The 20,290-nt window shown below is 35.1% G+C and overlaps 1 protein-coding gene across 1 annotated transcript in view; it reads left to right on the plus strand.

Annotated features, from left to right (window-relative positions):
• Nucleotides 1–20,290, plus strand: part of MSH4 (mutS homolog 4) — a 76,775-nt gene that overhangs the window by 39,305 nt on the left and 17,180 nt on the right. Inside the window, exons 12-17 of the mRNA XM_090271684.1 lie at nt 6,990–7,126; nt 8,096–8,199; nt 9,322–9,446; nt 11,047–11,247; nt 14,357–14,475; nt 15,822–15,950. Of these exons, the coding sequence (XP_090127810.1) occupies nt 6,990–7,126; nt 8,096–8,199; nt 9,322–9,446; nt 11,047–11,247; nt 14,357–14,475; nt 15,822–15,950 (815 nt within the window). The remainder of the gene's footprint in view (nt 1–6,989; nt 7,127–8,095; nt 8,200–9,321; nt 9,447–11,046; nt 11,248–14,356; nt 14,476–15,821; nt 15,951–20,290) is intronic.

The raw sequence follows: 20,290 nt of genomic DNA on the forward strand, positions 1-20,290 counted from the left end.
CCAAATAGGTAAGGTTAACACATATTATCATTTAAGGAACATTAAAAAAAAATAAAGATCTCAAAGTATTATAACATGTCTATTTTTTCCTCCAAAGTTAAATATAGTGGTACCTTCCTATAATATTGTGCAGAAACTACATAAAAAAATGCAGGCTGTCAGTACTAAAGGGTTTCAGTGGAGGAAGAAATATAGTTTGTGTCTAGAAGAGGTGGTGTTTGAACTATTACAGTAATTTAACAAAGAAAGGGTGGGCAAAAGTTGGTTTACAGTTGTGAGTAGGTGAAAAACAGTTTATTCTTGGATTTATTAATTATTATATTATTTTCCATATGACTCACTGTAAACCTACTTTTGCCTATCTCTGTATTTACTGAGCTGTAGACACTGTTCTGGATAATGGCAATACTTAGGAACAAGACAAAGCCCCTGTCCTCATGAATCTTATGTTGTAGTAGGGGAGACAGACATTAAAGAAAAAAATACACATACACACACATATATGTGTAGAATTATATACATCAATATTGATATGTATAAATTACATATATCTTATAATTTCACATCAATGTAAGGTATGAAGAAAAATAATAGCAGGTTAGAGGGGTCAGAGAGTGACTGGGTGTGGAGGCATTGAAGATGGGACTGTTTTTATTAGATAGAATATCCTAGATGGAATTTCACCCACTAGCAATGTACAAACTGAAGCACAAAGGCATCAGGAAACCTCAAGGGATAGTGAGGAAATTTGTTAGGACTGAACAGGGCATTCTTTTACAGAACTAGTAAGACATAGGATCGTAAATATAAACTGGAGACCAGTATTTAGTCTTTAAAGGCTAGGAGTTTGGATTTTTCCCAAGAAGAATGAAATGACACTCAGATATTTTTGCTCTGTGGAGTGAAATTGATCAACAAGATGTGTTGAATGAATTTGAATGGAGCTGTGGAGACAAAGAAACGATTTTAATTGATTACAAGTTAAAGCATTATTTAGGGTGAGAGCTATGTACATGAGAGGAGAGAAAACAAAGACTGAAGAAAGAGTTGATTAGAGTTATTGAGTAGATGCAGCCATGACGAAGGGGAATGTAGCCACTGGTGCTGAGATTTGTCTCTTGAGAAAGGTGGCACTGCTGCAAAAAGCAGGAACATTGTTGGAGAACATGCTTTAGGAATAAAGATGTTAGTTTTCTCAAGCAATGTGCAAAGCATTAATGGTCATTATGTTAAAAATATAAATTTAGATGTCTGGAGTGAAGTTGCAGTTGATAGGGATATTTGGATTGTTTTGGGATTTTATTTGATGGATCACCAATTTCCTTTTTTGCAATATATATTTTTTATAATATATACTTGGTAGTTTTCATTGTGAATTATATATTGCAGTAATTTAAATGTTTATTCTCTTTTCAAAAAAGTAGAATGAATAACAAATCAAAAACTAATATTCCTAATGCAATAGTCTTGGTGTTATTTATTTATTTTTTAAATTATATTTTATTGATTATGCAATTACAGTTGTCCTGCTTTTTCCCTTTTTGTCCCCTTGTCCCCCTTCACCCAGCACTACCCACTCCCTTAGGCAATCCTCACACCATTGTTCATGTCCATGGGTCATGCTTATAACTTCTTTGGCTACTCCATTTCCTATACTGTGCTTTACATCCCCATACTTATTTTGTAACTACCTATTAATCCCTTTATCTCTTCACCCATTCCCCAACACAGCCCTCTTATCTGGCAACCATCAAAACGTTCTCCATATCCATGATTGTCTCTGTTCTTCTTGTTTGCTTAGTTTGTTTTTTAGATTCAGTAGTTAATAGGTATGTATTTATTGTCATTTTATTGTTCATGGTTTTGATCTTCTTTTTCTTAAATAAGTGCCTTTAATATTTCATATAATAATGGTTTGGTGGTGATGATTTCCTTTAGCTTTCTCTTGTCTGGGAAGCTCTGTATCTGCCCTTCAATTTTAAATGATATCTTTGCTGGGTAGAGAAATCTTGGCTGTAGGTCCTTGCTTTTCATGACTTTGAATATTTCTTACCAGTCCCTTTGAGCCTGCAAAGTGTCTTTTGAGAAAACAGCTGACAGTCTTATGGGAACTCCCGCGTAGGTAACTAACTGCTTTTCTCTTGCTGCTTTTAAGATCTTCTCTTTATCTTTAACCTTTGGTATTTTAACTATGATGTATCTTGGAGTGGGCTTCTTTGTATGCATCTTGTTTGGGTCTCTCTGTGCTTCCTGGACTTGGCATGTCTTATTTCTTTAACCAAATTAGGGAAGTTTTCTTTCATTATTTTTTCAAATAGATATGACATTAGTTGCTCTTTCTCTTCTCCATCTGAAACCCCTATGATATGAATGCTGGACCTCTTGAAATTGTCCCAAGGGCTACTTATACTGTCTTTGCTGTTTTGGATACGTTTTTCTTCTTGTCTAACTGGTTGTTTTTTGCTTCCTTATGTTGCAAATCATTGATTTGATTCTTGGCTTTATTCACTCTACTGTTGTTTTCTTGTAAATTGTTCTTCATTGCAATGAGTGTATGCTTCATTTCTTTTTTTTTTTTTTTTTTTTGGTTTTTCAATTACAGTTGTCCCCTTTTCCCCTAATTTCTCTCCCCCACCCAACCCACCCCCTCTCCTGCAATCATATCCCTCCCCGTTGTCCATGTCCATGAGTCTTTTATACAGGCTCTTTAATTAAACCCTTCCCTTACTTATCCCCCTTCTCTCCCTCTCCCCTCCCCCCTATTGACTGCTATTCTGCTCTTTGTTCTATTTAGTTCCTTTGTTTGTGTTGTTCTTTAGTTTCCTGTATTAGGTGATATCATATGGTATTTTTCTTTCTTTGCCTGGCTTATTTCACTAAGCATAATTCTCTCTAGTTCCATCCATGTTGTTGCAAATGGCAGGAGTTCCTTCTTTCTTTCTGCTACATAGTATTCCATTGTGTAAATGTACCACAGTTTTTTGATCCACTCATCTACAGATGGGCACTTAGGTTGTTTCCAGCACTTAGCTATTGTAAACAGTGCTGCAATGAACATAGGAGTGCATAAGTTCTTTTGAATTGGTGTTTTAAGATTCTTCGGGTATAATCCTAGTAGTAGAGTCGCTGGTTCAAAAGGCAGTTCCATTTTTAATCTTTTGAGGTAATTCCATACTGTTCTCCATAGTGGCTGCACCAGTCTGCATTCCCACCAACAGTGCAGTAGGGTTCCCGTTTCTCCACATCCTCGCCAGCACTTGTTGCTTGTTGATTTGTTGATGATGGCCATTCTGACAGGTGTAAGGTGGTATCTCATTGTGGTTTTTATTTGCATCTCCCTGATGGCTAATGATGTTGAGCATTTTTTCATGTGTCTATGGACCTTCTGTATGTCCTCTTCGGAGAAGTGTTTGTTCAGGTCCCTCGCCCATTTTTTAATTGGGTTTTTTGTTTTCTTGATGTTGAGTCGTATCAACTCTTTATATATTTTGGAAATCAGTCCCCTGTCTGTGATGTCATTGGCAAATATGTTTTCCCATATGGTTGGTTTCCTTTTCATCTTGCTGATGTTTTCTTTTGCTGAGCAGAAACTCTTCAGTTTGATGTAATCCCATTTGTTTATTTTTTCCTTTATTTCTCTTGCTTTAGGAGATGTATCCGTGAAGAGATTGTTACGTGAGATATCTGATATTTTCTTGCCTATGTTTTCCTCTAGGACTTTTATGGTGTCACGGCTTACATTTAAGTCTTTGATCCAACTTGAGTTTATTCTTGTGTGTGGTGTAAGTTGGTGGTCTAGTTTCATTTTTTTGCAGGTCCCTATCCAGTTCTCCCAGCACCATTTGTTAAAGAGACTCTTCTCACTCCATTTTATGTTCCTTCCTCCTGTATCAAAGATTAGTTGACCATAGAGGCCTGGGTTTATTTCTGGACTCTATTCTGTTCCACTGATCTATATGTCTGTTCTTATGCCAGTACCATACTGTTTTGATTACAGTGGCTTTGTAGTATTGTTTGATATCTGGTGTTGTGATTCCTCCTGCTGTGTTCTTCTGTCTCAAGATTGCTGTTGCTATTCGGGGTCTTTTTTGGTTCCATATGAATTTATGGAGTATTTGTTCTAGGTCTGTGAAATATGTCATTGGTATTTTAATAGGGATTGCGTTGAATCTGTAAATTGCTTTGGGTAGTATGGCCATTTTGATGATGTTGATTCTTCCCATCCAAGAACATGGTATTTGCTTCCATTTATTTGTTTCTTCCTTAATTTCTTTCTTCAATGTTATGTAATTTTCAGAGTACAGGTCTTTTATCTCTTTGGTTAAGTTTACTCCTAGGTACTTTATTTTTCTTGTTGCTATAGTAAATGGTATTTTCTTTTTTGTCTCTGTCTCTGCTATTTTATTGTTGGTGTACAGAAATGCCTTAGATTTCTGTATATTTATTTTGTACCCTGCGATTTTGCCAAATTCACTTATTATATCGAGTAGTCTTTCAGTGGAGTTTATAGGATTTTCTAGGTATACTATCATGTCATCTGCATATAATGAAAGTTTTACTTCCTCTTTCCCAATTTGGATGCCTTTTATTTCTTTTTCTTGTCTGATTGCTGTGGCTAGGACTTCCAACACTATGTTGAAAAGGAGTGGAGAGAGTGGACAACCTTGTCTAGTTCCTGAGTTCAGGGGGAATGCTTTCAGTTTTTGTCCATTGAGTTTGATGTTGGCCTCAGGCTTCTCATATATAGCCTTAATTATGTTAAGATATGCTCCCTTTATTCCCATTTTGTTGAGTGTTTTCATCATAAATGGGTGTTGTACTTTATCAAATGCTTTTTCTGCATCTATTGATATGATATGTGATTTTTGTCTTTCATTCTGTTTAGGTGATGTATTATATTTATTGATTCGTGAATATTAAACCATCCTTGCATCCCTGGAATGAAGCCCACTTGATCATGATGTATGATCTTTTTGATGTATTGCTGGATCCTGTTCGCCAATATTTTATTGAGGATTTTAGCATCGATGTTCATCAGTGATATTGGCCTGTAGTTTTCTTTCTTTGTTGTGTCTTGACCTGGTTTGGGGATTAGGATAATACTGGCTTCATAGAAAGAGTTTGGGATTTTCCCCTCTTCTTGGATTTTTTGGAACAGTTTGAGGAGGATAGGAGTTAGTTCTTCCCTATGCTTCATTTCTGACTGGATGTGTTTTGTGCCCTCAGTAAGTTCCTTTAGCATCCTTATAACCAATGTTTTGAACTCTGCATTTAAGATTGCTTATCTCCCTTTTGCTTAGCTCTTTTTCTGGAGTTTTGATCTGTTCTTTAATTTGGGCCATGTTTCTTTGTCTCCTATTTTGTTTGTTTCTATGTATTAGATAGAGCTGCTAAGGCTCCCTGTCTTGGTAGTGTGACCTAATGTAGTAGGTGTCCTGTAGGGTCCAGCGGCACAGCCTCCCCTCTCAACCAAGCTGGGTACTCGAAAGTGTGCTCTTCGTGTGGACTAACTACACCCCCTTCTGTAGTTGAGCTTTGGTTGCTATTGATGGGTCAATTGGAGGGGATTACCCAGTCAGTCAGCTGCAAGGATTGGCTATGACTACTGACCACCAGCCACCATCCTCCATGGAGGATAAATGGTGCAGGGGCAGAGTGGTGGTGCTCTGACATGGTCTATAGCTGTCCACTGGTGCACAGGCTCTGGGGTTTCCCAGATGCAGCAGGCCAAGGTTGTCCCACATCTGTGTTCTGCCCAGGGCCACTCTGCATGAGCTGTAAAGCAATCTGCAGATGGGTGCTACTTGTTCTGACCCTGGAAGTTTCCAGGCAAAGCAAAGCTGTGAATCTAGGCCGGCTGCTGCTAGAGCTGGGCCTGAGGTGATTGAGCAGGAGGTATGGGGGCCGAGGGCTTACTGAGGACAGGTATTGCTCATTTAATAGGATTTAGGAAGTTGTGAAGCATGAACCAAGACCAGCCATTCGTATGGAAAAGTCACAGTTAACAGTTTCGGTGGACTAGTAAGCTGGGTGGGACAGAGTCTCAGGAGATCTCCAGGGCAGGGAAAACTGTTAGCCAGGTTGATGGAGTCTCGATATGATACCTGCCTGCTGTCTCTATGGCTCTGTGGGGGAAGGGTTCAGAAAAGGAACAATGGCTTCTGCTCGCATTTCTCTCTGGGAGAAACTGTCCCCCAGCTTGTGCCCTGATTCCAGACACTTCTGTTCCTCCCTGTAAACCACTGGTGCCTTTCAAGCTGCCACCCTGGTGCTGGACCTCTGAGGGAGTGATTCTGAATATGTCCATGTGTAGGTTCTTTAACAGGAACTGCTTGGGACTCCAGAAGTTTCTTCCACTGACTTAATCCCTGCTGGTTTTTGCAACCAGCACTTATCTTCCTGGCACTGGAACCCAGGGCTGGAGAACCTGGTGTTGGGCTGGGACTCCTCTCTCCTGAGATATCCCTCCTGGATTTTTGTCAACCATATGAGAATGTGGGACCAGCCTGTTCTATGTCTCCACCCCTTGCACCAGTCTGGATGGATGTGATTTCTTTAATTCTATAGGTGTCAGACTTCCATTTAACTCGATTTCTCATGGTTTTGAATGATGGTTGTTCTACATTTTAGTTGTAATTTTGATGTGGTTGTGCAAGGAAGTGAGCCATGTTTACCTATACCTCCATCTTGATCTGGTTTTATTTTTTTATTTTAATTTTTACAATTAAGTTTTATTTTTAATTTTAATTTTTATATTTTTTTTTACTTTTAAAATATCAAATCAAATGAATACCTTTGCTCTACAATTTTTTTCTCAAAGAAATAATGAATGAGGTATTTTAGACATTAAAAATCTTTAGAGTGTGAAAGTATAACAAGAGCTTTCTATTTATGTATAAAATAACATGAAAAAAAGCATGTGACATTTTTAAACAGAAACAATAATTTTCTTATTAAAATTCTTTGTTTTTGTTTTTTCTGGTCACTAGGAATGATATCGCAACTTTCAGAAAAATATGGTCTTCCTTTAAGGACAAGTTTTAGCTCCACTAGAGGATTTTTCATCCAGATGACTATAGATTGTACTGCCTTACCCAATGATCAACTTCCTTCAGAATTTATTAAGGTACACTGTACAGTTTGGTTAGGAAATTATTGTTTCTGATTTTATAGGATTACATTTGCATACTCATATTTTCAGGCATTCTTTGACCTTTATGTGCTAAATTTCTGAATGTTCTGTGTATTGCTTCTCCTACCTACCTACCTAACAACTATGCTCAACTAAGAGTGATTTAGAAGCTGTTTTTTTTTTTTTTTTCTTTAAGAGACATAACAAACAGTAAGTCCCACAGTTCCAGAAGTTTGGTATAGGGAAAAAAAAAATGAAGTCAAAAAAATATTTTTGATCAAATAAATTTGGAAAGTACTGTACTGTTTCATTTTAGGTAGTTCTCAAATACACATTTGTGTATTAAATGTTTAAAAGTCATGAAGTAGAGAAATCTCCCTAACTTACTTTTATCCAATATTGCCAGACTTTTGGACCATGGAAATATTTTTTCCTATATACATATTAACTCCTCCATAATATAGCAGTTTGGGAAAATCTAGCTCAATCTAATTTTTGCTTTCTCTGCTCCAACAGAGTCCCTTTTGATAAAAACAAACCATTTAAATTTCAGAGTTTTAAAATATATCTTATATTACCAAGTAATGTGGATGGGGAAAGTGAAGAATGGGATGGGATGGAGATTGAGTGATGTTCAGTTATGGGAAAAGGCCTAAAATGGGTTGGAGATGGAGTGAGGACTACTGATATGTTATTACTTGATAATAAGATGTAGCTTTTTAACATTTCTACCTATATAAATAGTAATGCCTGATGGACTATGTTAAAAGAATTCTCCTTTAACTTTAGAAGTGATCTTTTTCTGATTCACAAACATTGTTTGGGACATTCTCTGTGAAACTATATCTGAAAAAATTAAAATGATTAACTTAAATATCTACATTTTTATTGTTTAATATCTGTATGTTTTATTTCATAGGAGTATACATGTATCTTGACTTTTGTTCTTCAATTTCCTAACAGATTTGTAAAGTGAAAAATTCTTATAGCTTTACATCAGCAGATTTAATTAAAATGAATGAAAGATGCCAAGAGTCTTTGAGAGAAATCTATCACATGACTTATATGTAAGAGCATTTGAAATTTTTGAGTATTAAATTGGTTTAATCTGAAGCATTGTAATAAATTTTATTAACTTTTGTCTGACTGCAGAATAAATGTTAGCAAAGAAAGAATATTTTTGGATAAACAGTTAAAATTTTGTCATTGTGATTGGGAATAGTGAGCCTCACAGAAGCTTTAGTGTAAATTTAATTGCCAAATAACTCCATCAGTACTGATACTAACTTGGCACATCATGGGCTTATTTTGAGTTTCATTCAGTTCACTTTTTCTATGCTATGTAAGCCCTTCAATGTCTCATGCCTTACTACTTATACAGCAACATCACGGTACTGCCAGTCTCTTGCTGTCATGAAACAGTAGCAGTACAGCTAGAAATAAGAAATAGGACATTTAGAATTGGTGAGCTGAGATGATAAAGAGAAATGTTGGGCTTTCAGAACAATTTCAGGGAATAGACCACAGAAATTATAAGACACAATACATTTTGGGAACATATTTTTCCTTGTAAGGAAAAAACTTATATTATGTCATAATTATAACTCTGCCACATAAAAGCTTAAAGGATTATACTATATTGTTAAGGTGTGTGTGTCTGTGTGTGTGTATAGAGAGAGAATATATGAGAGAAAATACATGATGGGGTTTGTGGTGAATTTAACATGTAAAATCACAAAATTATTAGTAGATAGGATCTATTGAATTATAATAAGGACTTATATAAAATATTTTCATTAAGTTTAGTTTATTAAGATTTTATTAAAAGCAGTCGTTTCTTTTTTTTTAATTTTATTTTTTGATTTTTCGATTACAGCTGTCCCATTTTTGCCCCATTGCTGCCCCCACCCAGCCCACCCCTTCTCCCACAATCATATCCCTCCCCGTTCAAAAACATGGTGCTAACACACCAGGAGATTTCTCTGCTACTAAGTAGCTGTGATATCGAATATGAACTTCAATTTCCTCATGTCTACAGTGAGACAGTAGAACAATAGAATATCTGTAGTGTACACCTTAAATGTGAATGTTATTTTACCGCAGGCAATGAATTTAATATTGTTTTACAATTGCAATGTATACCACTCCTTTAGAAAGTATTACTTATCTTACCAAACATGTACTTTCAGGATACTGTGCAAACTGCTTAGTGAGATTTATGAATATATTCATTGTTTATATAAACTGTCAGACACTGTGTCAATGCTGGATATGCTACTGTCATTTGCTCATGCCTGCACTCTTTCTGACTATGGTAAGTTACTTTCTTTGGAATAAATATATTGCATACTGAAATCTGTATTCCATTCAAGCAATTTTATATAATAATTAAAATGTTTTATATTTTTTACCTGAAATGTAGTCTCTTGTCTCTGATCTTAGACTCCCTCAAAATACAAAAAGTGAAATTGCCCTTAAAACTTATTGTAAAAGTCAGAAAATTATGAACTGAGAAATTGACAGATCAGAAGAAAAAACTAAGAAATTTTAAAAGTTCCCAAAATAAGAGACTACAGAGCTGTCTCTTTCGTGAAAATGATAATGATCCAAATTTATAAAGTTTCAATCTGAAGACTCAGAAGCAGTGTGACTAACAGACATGAGAGAAATGAATCACCAAAGTGAGCATTTTCTAAACTAGCTCCTTAGATGTGAGCATCCCAGGACCAGGAGTTATATCATATTTTGTACAGGCCTTCAATATAAATAAGTACCGTTCCAATGTTAAATGAATACTTCAAGTTATCCCCTTGAAATTTCTTATTCAATTTGTTAGTAATAACCATACTCCAGTACACAAATTTGCAGAATTAGTATGTGATAATTAAGGTTGAATAATTATGAACTTAACCACATTAAAATTTCTACCTATAATCATCAGTAACATTTCCAAAATATTATGTTAATTTACTTTTATAATGGAAAATAAATATCTTATAAAATTGTTTTTTCATATTTTTTATGGGAACGTTAACTTTTTCAATTGGTATTTTTAGGCCCAAAGTTTTTAATCTTTTGTATTTCCTTTAGGTCAAAGACTTACTTATGATAGGGATCAGCTAATCTTAATAGTAGTTTTCTTAACTATTAAGATATTTGATGTTACTTCATTTTAATTTGAGAGGGACCATCTGGAAACTCCAAACCTCTAAATAATGGAAATAATTAAAAATATTTTTTCTAATCATCCTCACTTTTATAATGAATACTTTCAAGTGTATTATGTGTTTCATCCGGAAGAATGTAACATTTTACATTCCTCCCACCTTCTTCCTTCTCCCATAGAGACCTGATCGTTATTTGTTTCTATAAATTAACAATAGCTTTTGTGTATGTTTTCTCTATCCTCTGAGATTTTTTTTTTATATATAAAATTTCTATAAGGGTTTGGACATCAAATTATTTTTATATTTGGTTTTACTCTATATTTATACCTCATTTGAAAAGCTAAGTATGACAGATTTGAAAAAATGCTTAAGGTAGGAATTAAATAACGTGCAATTTTGTAGTCCCAGTAATTTATTGTTATTTTAAAACTGGTATCAATGGCTAGGTGATTCTTCTTAATCTATACAAATCTAAAAATGTTACGAACTTTTTTGGAGCCTAGGGCAACAGAAAACTAAATCCTAGAGTTCTCTGGAAATGAATAAAAGTGATGGTGATTAGAGTGCGTCAGGTATAATTTGGAGGGATTTATATATTTATAAATTGTTTGAGTTAAAATAATACCTTAGTGTTGTTCAAAATAGACCCTAGTAAAATCAATAAGGTGTCACAGTATGTACACACCACAAAATCTTTCAATATAAATATATACTAATTTTTAAAAATCATTCTATTTTTTTCTTTAGTTCGGCCAGAGTTTACTGATACATTAGCAATCAAAAAGGGATGGCATCCCATTCTGGAAAGAATAGCTGTGGAAAAACCTGTTGCTAACAATACCTATATCACAGAAGGAAGTAATTTTTTGATAATAACTGGACCAAATATGAGTGGGAAATCCACATATTTAAAACAGATTGCACTTTGTCAGATTATGGCCCAGATTGGTAAGTTATGCTTTGCTTTATGGTTAGCAATTCTGCTTTCGATTTAAAGTATTTTATGCCTGATACTTTAGATCCAGGTACCTAATTAATCCAAGAACAGTTCAGAGTAGATATTCTTACCTAAAAGTATATGTAGTAGTGTCTAGTATGTAGACCATAACTTTTCAGATTTGTTATTTATTAAGCTCCATCCAGCTTTGGATTGAAATATACTAAAATTTTTGTGAAATGAAACATAAGTAGAGATTTCTTTACTGTAACTACTAATGTGGTATCAATTATCACTAAATTGAATAATTTAATTATGAAAAGCAAACTTGGTTGTGAGAAAACATTAAATAACTAGGATAAATTGCTGTTTTTAATAACTTACATAAGGTTTTTCCAAATTTATAACATCGATCAGATAAGCATTCCCCTTATTTAACTTAAGGGGTACCAACCATTTGTCCACAGAAGTTGATATATTACACATACCTGCACACATATGCATATAAATGACTCTCACTGGCCCAACATTGTTACATATTTCTCGGAATACAAGTGCAACTTCTTATCTCTGAAAACAGGGTTTCCACGAGATTATATGAATCAGAAATGATATGTCCTAATGCTGTGGTTCTCAACAGGGGTGATTTGGTTCCCCCTTCCCCTTGTTATTTGGCAATATCTGGAGACATTTTTGGTGTCACAGCTGAGGGGACTGTAGAGTCCAGGGATGCTGCTAAACATCCTACAATGCACAGGACAGCTTCTCTTCCTCTCCCCACTCCACAAACACAAGAAAGATTTATCTGGCCCAAGATGTTAGTCACATGCTGTTGTTGAGAAACTCTGGCCTAATATAATGATTATAAGGAAAATACAGCAATCACAATATTGGTGATTCAGTGCAGACTTACCCTTACTACTGAGAAAGAAAATTGGAGATGAATGAATGAATGAATGGTAAATATTTTACAGAGTTAATAGTTTTATTGGAATTAAAAGAATATCTTAGCCAACTGCTTTCTTTTTATAAGAATACAGATTCATATGTGACATAATCCTACTTTTGTTTGGTTATGGGGAACTCTGGCCTTTAAAAAATAGGCCATCCAATTATTGAACAGCACTAAGTGTTCATTATATTGAATTGAAACTTGCCTTTCTATAACTTCTACTCATTAGTCCTAATTCTTATCTTCCATGCATCACAGAATAATTTAGTGACAAGAGAAGTAAAATACTTTTCTCAGATATTTGAAAGACTATTATTAGAACAGGATAGATTATTCTGTGATGCATGGACTTTTAGAACATAGGCTTTAGAACTAAGGTTTGTCAAGTTACTAACTATGTGATCTTTGGCAAATTATTTAACCTCCTTAGTTTTCCTATCTGTAAATAAAAGTTACAATAGTACTTCTGAGAATAGTAAAGATTATGTGAGATAATGTATATAAAAGCATATGGACTTATGGAAAGAGTATAAGAAGGAGGCTTTTGGGGCAGAAGTAAGAGCATATTCTTAAGGTTAGAAGCAAAGAAATAGTATGGTATTTCCAAGGAACTACAAGGAGTCCAGAGGCTTTGTAGTTCCTTTGGTTTGCAGAGAAAAGAGCAGCTATGAGAAATGGCAGGATATAAAACTGCAGAGATGGACAGGAGTCAGATCATGAAGGGCCTTAGGAACTTAACCAGATTGAACTTTATCCAGAAATCTGTAGGGAGCTATTGAAATTTAAGCAAGAGAATGGTATGATTGGATTTGACTTTCAGATAGATCTCTCTGGTTGATGTATGGCTAGGTGAGAGTCAGACCAGAAGCAAAATACCAGCCACAAGGCTTTTGTAATAATTTAGATTTTAAAAAATTGAAAGCATTGCCCTGGCTGGTGTGGCTCAGTGGATTGAGCGCTGGCCTGTGAACCAAAAGGTCTCTGGTTCGATTCCCAGTCAGGGCACATCCTTGGATTTTGGGCCAAGCTCCCAGTTGGGGGCATTTGAGTATCTCTCACACATTGATGTTTCTCTCCCTCTCTTTCTCCCTCCTTTCCCCTCTCTCTAAAAGTAAATAAACAAAATCTTTTAAAAAATCAAGAGACTTTTTGGTGGAGGTGAGAGGAGAAAATATATACATACATCATATATGCCATATTCTGTACTTGGTACTTCCACATTTATTTTTCCATTTAATCCTTTTGATAATCTTATAAATTATATTTAAGAAATCTCCTTTCTGGGTGCAATCATTATAATTACTATTGTTGTTGTTATTCTTATTTTTATTAGTAGTACCTTACTTTTGCTTTCTTTTCCTACTAGTTTTTATTTCTCAGAGGTAAATCCTAGTCTTCATCCTTACCTTTGTTTTAAATTCTGGAATAATTTGGCTTTGTTTATTTACTCTCATTATTTCACCATTTTGTCTATATAGAGTTCTGTATACTTGATACTTTTCCCAGTTAACTATTTGTATACTTTTATCTTCTTATGATTTCAGAATGACTTTTATATGTCACTCCATAAAATAGAGGTAATTGTATTAAGCAGATAGAATTGTTTTCAAATAATATTTTGTATTAGTTAGCCTGATAACTTCTCAGGACAAACAGTCTCATGACTGAAAATTCAACTTAAAAAAAATTAAATATTTTGTGTTCATTCTGATTGTGTATATGTTTGTGCATTTGTATTAACAGATATTTTCTAATATATTTTTCTATAATAATTTTTAGAGAAATGCTTTATAAACATTTCTCTTAAATTTCTATACTTTGCATGTTCATCATCTAACTATTATTAAAAATTTTTATCACATAACAAACCTTTCTAATGTACTTGAGTATATACTGTTTTATTTGAACTTTCAAATAACTCTGTACAATAGATAGGGCAATTATTCTATTTTATATATAAAAAAGACAAGAAGAATTTAAGTGTTGTCTGAGGTTATATAATAAATGACATAGCTGGGGCCATGTTTTCTAACTCCATATTCAGTAATCTTTCCCCCACATAATCTTTAAAGAGGCTAGTAAATAATCTGAGGTAGTGGAAAGTGCAAAATGTTAGTACTTACATTTTACAAAAATATTTCAGTGTACTTTGATCTTATATTTTATAGGATCATATGTTCCAGCAGAATATTCTTCCTTTAGAATTGCTGAACAGATTTTTACAAGAATCAGTACTGATGATGATATAGAAACAAATTCATCAACATTTATGAAAGAAATGAAAGAGGTATGCAAACTAAACTTTTCTTATGTTAAAAACATTAAATTCTGCCACTAATGGTCAATCATCATGTAAGAAATTATTCTTAACCTAAAACATGCAGATGTGCTTATACTACTCTACAAGAGCCAGAGGGCAGTCAAAGACAGCGTCCCAATTTCTATCTTACGTGGAAATGGAAATGACTGTTTTACTGAAAAATACAGCTTTAAAGAAAAAGCAGTGTTGTTGAATGATAAAAACGTGCTTTCATGTTTTTGTATGGAAGGCATGAAAGTCTTCTCAGAAAACAAGGCTCTGTTCAGGAACATTTTGCATAGTGTATCTATTGTTCCTGTTAAGCTTAGTTTTAAAATAAAAGATCACTATGTTAGAAGGCTTTTAAAAATCATTCCATATTCTGTGCTCTTATAGAATTTTCACTTCGTATAACAAAGTATGTATCATCACCTATTTCTGATGTGAGCAGATAACAAGTAGGCTTGAAGGGCTAAGGAATTTAGTATAACTTGGCCTATCTTTAGCAAGTAGGAATTATTGGATCACTACATAGTTGGCTAATTTTCTGTAGATAGAGGAAGATTAAAGTTATCATTTCCCCACTTATATAATTATTTATTAATAGGATATATTGAATATCTATGGGAGAATACAGCAATATATTAGGTGCTTAAGTTATATTTATTTTTAAATACTCCCAACGCTCATGAAGCTTAGTCCCATGGCAAGGTAAAATGGTCATGAAGGTTACTATTGTATCATTACATAATAAAGATGGAATTCTGTTTTTTGAGAAGGGAGTTAATAATTTTCAGTGGAGAAGGAACATGTCTGTTTGGTCTTAGTCTTTGTTGGGCATGGATTTAAATTAATTTGTTTAATCAGGAATCAATGGACAATGATAAGATGCTTTTTTTTTAAATTTTTTTCTTTCCATGCTTACATGATATAGAAAAATTACAATTAGTTTGAGAGATAGTTTTGAGTATTTTATGACAATTGATTAGTAATTTGTGGAGAAGAAAATAAACATTTTTATGCTTTATTTAAACATTTAATTCATTGCTCTTTTATTTTGCTGTATCTAAAACATCAATATTTTTAGATACTGGGTTATTTATTCTTTTGTGTCATACACATATGCTTATGTCTCTATACACATCAGCTATTCTGTTGGAATTATCAGTCATGAGATTTTTAGAAAGCAATGTTTTAATTTCTGCTTAGCTAGATTTTTTTGTAAAAATATATTTCAAATGAATTAATAAAGAGACTGGATTTTTCTTAATTTTTTCCTATGATAGTGACAGCTGTTTGGTTATAATGAATAATGTTAAAATTATATTTTTCAGATAGCATATATTGTACATAATGCTAATGACAAATCACTTATATTAATTGATGAGCTTGGCAGAGGTACTAATACAGAAGAAGGTATTGGAATTAGTTATGCTGTTTGTGAATATCTGCTGAGCTTAAAGGTATTCTTTCCTATTTTAAGTATATTAATTTTGAGTCCTTTTTGATTTATTTTTTATATGTTTAAAATTATTGGCTTTTAAAGACACCTATAAATAACTCTTTAAACAATTTTAGGTAATAAAAATTACCATAGGATCTATATTTTTGTTATTTTATTTCTAATGGAAATAGGAATGGTTGATATGACAGCCATGATGTGGACAAGGAAAGAAGGAAATCAAGAAGTACAAATAACATTAAACTTAGTCAACTTGGCCTTAATTTTTATCAAATTAAATAGCAAAACATGAAAGCATTTCAATAATTGTCTCCATGTGTAATAACATTGACTGTGATGTCATAGCATGAAATAAAACTAAGCATCTGAGGTCACTTTATGGAAGATATTAATATTTTACCTGAGAGTTCATTCCTTTAAAGAAAATGTTTTTTAACTAATCAATTATATAAAACAAACTATGGTTTTTGCTTTATTATTAAGCTTATTTGTAAAATTACCTTTTAGATCATCACTCAAAATATATAGAGATATGAAAAAACTTAAATAAAAATATTTCTCCACATTTAAGGTACCTTAAAATACTCCTGACAGTCCACGATGACTTACTATACCTTAAATAAGAGTCTATAATGATATATTAATATGGAATGAGAAACATATTATACTTAAAGTTATGTGAAGAGTCAAAAGTAACATTATTGGATAACATTAGTCTTTGTAATTATGAACCTATGTCATTTGATCAGAATTTCTCATATAAGAAAGATGTGTGTGTTACTTGTTAGGATTAAAAGCTAATTCATATCTGTGATGGTTAATTTTACGTTAACTTGACTGGGCTACAGAGTATCCTAGAGACGATTGGTCAAAAAATATTTGGGGTCTAACTGTGAGGGTGTTTATGGATAAAGTTAGTATTTGGGTTGGTAGAATGAGTAAAGCAGATTGCCCTCTCTAATGTGGGTTGGCCCATTCAACTGTCTGGGCCCAGTTGAAGTCCTGAGTGGAACAAAAAGGCCTGTGAGTAAGAGGTTAACTCCACTTGCTTGACTGCCTTCATTCTGGGATATTGGTGCTTTCCTGCCTTTGGACTCAAACTGAAATATTAGCTCTTTGTGGGTCTTGAGCCTGCCAACATTGAACTGGAACTACACCATTAGCTCTCCTGCTTGCTGATTGCAGACCTAGAGACTTGTCAGTTTTCATAATCACATGAGCCAATTTCTTAAAATAAATCTCTCTCTCTCTTCCTCTCTCTCTCCCTTTCTCTCCCTCCCTCTCTCTCTCTCTCTCTCTCTCTCACACACACACACACACACACACACACCCTGGTAATTCAGTTTCTTATGGGAAACTATAATAACACAGATTTTGGACTTGAGAATGGTTCTAAAGGAAGAGAATTTTACGAATGAGCTTTCTGAATTGGTTCTGGGGTTTCTAAACTCGACTCTCCTATGATTAGATAAGATACTAATGACTATTTCCAGCAGTAAAGAAAGCGCTAGTATTCCACAATGTGACCTGGCAATAGAAATATGCAAAATATTGATTTCCAGCCAAGATGGAGGCCTAGACTGACTCGCTCCATCTCCACAACTAAGAAGGAATACAACTACAGCAAAACCAGAAATAACCAGAAGTTCCAGAAAATAAAGTTACATGGAAGTCCAATGTATGAAGTTATAAAGAGTGGTGCTCATCTGGATGGATAGGAGGGGTGAAGCCGGGACAGAGAGGTCAAGCTGTGCTGGTGGCTGCAGCTGCTGTGACAGTAGTGGGACAGAGGTAAGCACAGACACCCATATTTGAGGGGAGGCGAGAAGCACCTGGGGAGCACCCCAGCTGCAGACCAAACCTGTCAGCTCACGATTCCAACACCGGGGAAGGCAGACCCCCATTGCCTTGGACTGTGAGAGCCAAAGGGCGTGGGGACAGAGGAGGAGGCTCCCAGTCTCTCAGCAGAGAGTGAATGGCAGGAATCCATCCTGGACCCCTTCCCCCCACAAAACGCCACAGCGTGGTGAGAAGGTCGCCCAGTAGTGATGAGTGCGAGGGGCTCTGCCCCCTAGAGTGTAGGAGGTGTGACAGCCCCACCCAGGAAGCCAAGGTAAACACAAAACTGTCAGGATGGCACAGATCATGATAGAGATCCCAATCACGCAGCTGATCAGACAGCAGATATCTAATCTAAAGGCTCAACAGATAGGAAATCTTACTGAGGCATAGTTCAGAGCTTTGGTTTTACGAATGCTTACAGACCTAACAGCAGATCTTAAATAAGACGGGGAAGGAATGGAGGCTAGTCCTGCTGAAATGAATGAAGACACGTACGAAATAAGTGGTAAGGGAAAGAAAACCAAGGATCAAATCAACAAATTGGAACATAGGGAAGGAAGGAACAAAGAGTCAACCAGTACAGAAAGAGGAAACGAAAAGTGAAGAAAATGAGGAGAGGCTCAGAAACCTATGGGACAGCTATAAGCAGGCCAACATCCAAATCATAGGGTTGCCAGAAGGTGAAGAAGAAGAACTAAAAATGGAAAAATTATGTGAAAAAATAATGAAGGAGAACTTCCCTAACTTGGGGAAGGGAATAGACTTACAGGTTGAGGAAGCACAGAGAGTTCCAAAAAAATCTGGACCCAGGAGAACCACACCAAGACAAATTATAATCAAAATGTCAAAAATATAGGATAAAGAGAGTCTTAAAAGCAGCAAGAGAGAAGAGAATTACGTACAAAGGGGTCCCAATAAGACTATCAGCTGGTTTCTTCAAAGGAAACTGCAGGCAAGAAGGGACTGACAAGAAATAGTCAAAGTAATGAAAAGCAAAAACTTAAAACCACGATTACTCTATCCAGCGAAGCCGTCATTCAGAATAGAAGGGCAGAGAAAGTGCTCCCAGGACAAAGTAAAATTCAAGGAGTTCATCAGATCCAAACCACTGTTATATGAAATGTTAAAGGGACTTGGTTAGGAGAAAGAGGATCAAAACTATGAACTTTAAAGTGAAAACTGTATCAAAATAACCAACAACAGAAGCTAGGGAACCGAAACAAAGGCAAACTAAGTACGCAGTAAGAGTGGGAAAAGAATTCTAGGTATGGGGAACATTTTGGGGGGAGGTCAGCAGGGAGGGGGAAAGGGGAAAGGAAGGGAGATGGTACAGGAATTGAGAAGCATAGTAGGTGGGAGTGGATTAGATATGAAGATGTTGAGAAGAACTATATGCACAACCCATGGGCATGGACTAAGTGGGGGGGACAACTGGAGGGAGGGGCGTCACTGGGTGGAAGGGAACAAAGGGAAAAAAATTGGGACAACTGTAGCAGCATAATCAATAAAGCATATTAAAAAAGAAATATGCAAAATATCACAACTGGATAGTCTTAACCACTTGTAAAGAAAAGCAAGGAGCTCAGTCACTGTATATATGATACTTTCAAATATTTTTGTCAGAGTAACGAATATAATAAGATTGGCTGGTTACTCCTAATGCTACTGGACAAAACAGAGAAAGAAAATAAGGAGCTTAGGAATTCAAATGCCTACATAAATTTCTATATAAATGACCTTAAGTCTTCTATATGTACCCTGAAGGAGAGTCCTACCTCCTGTAGTCATAGGAATGAGATTCCTGAAAATCACACCCAGATCTCATCCTGTGATTGGCTGAATTACAGTTCAGGTTGAACTCTTAGTCACTTGGTAGCAACTCTGTTATTAAAGTGAGAGCATTGATTAGGAAGAAATAGGATTCTGAAAGTTGGAATGGAGACAAAGGGGGAAGACCCTGATGGAGCTGGGAACACATAGATCAAAATCTGATAAGTGTACTTTGTCAATAGGCCTCCTATCTGAGTGGATTAACCCTACATGGCCTGAAGAATCTAATGGCCTCCCCAAGGCAATTGCCATTTAAGACAATGCTATTTTCCTTGGGATCCATCCTTAGCAACCTTCTTTGCTTCTGGACCATAACCAGATGCAGGTCCTAGAAGGTCCCTAAGAGTGAGGTAGAAAGTATGGTTTATTTAGAGGTATACTATACTTCAAAAGAACTACTAGTAACTAATTTATACAGATAGAAATTTGGGGAACATGTGGAACTGGATATTAAGGAACTGGATATGGATATAATTATCCCATATATCAGGAACATAAAGTTGGATTGGACTGAATTTATTGATATGGACTTGCTAGGAAGAGATTTTGCATTTAATGTTGCAGGTTGGGATGTTTCATTGGTTTGTTGAAACATGAACCAACAGGTAGTCCATGGTGAGTAAATTGGAAGTGTTGGACCTGCCATGCTTTAATGTAGAGATCTCAATG

Source organism: Furipterus horrens, unplaced genomic scaffold (assembly GCF_987537825.1).
Source record: "Furipterus horrens unplaced genomic scaffold, mFurHor1.1.pri manual_scaffold_3, whole genome shotgun sequence".
Lineage (NCBI taxonomy): Eukaryota > Metazoa > Chordata > Mammalia > Chiroptera > Furipteridae > Furipterus > Furipterus horrens.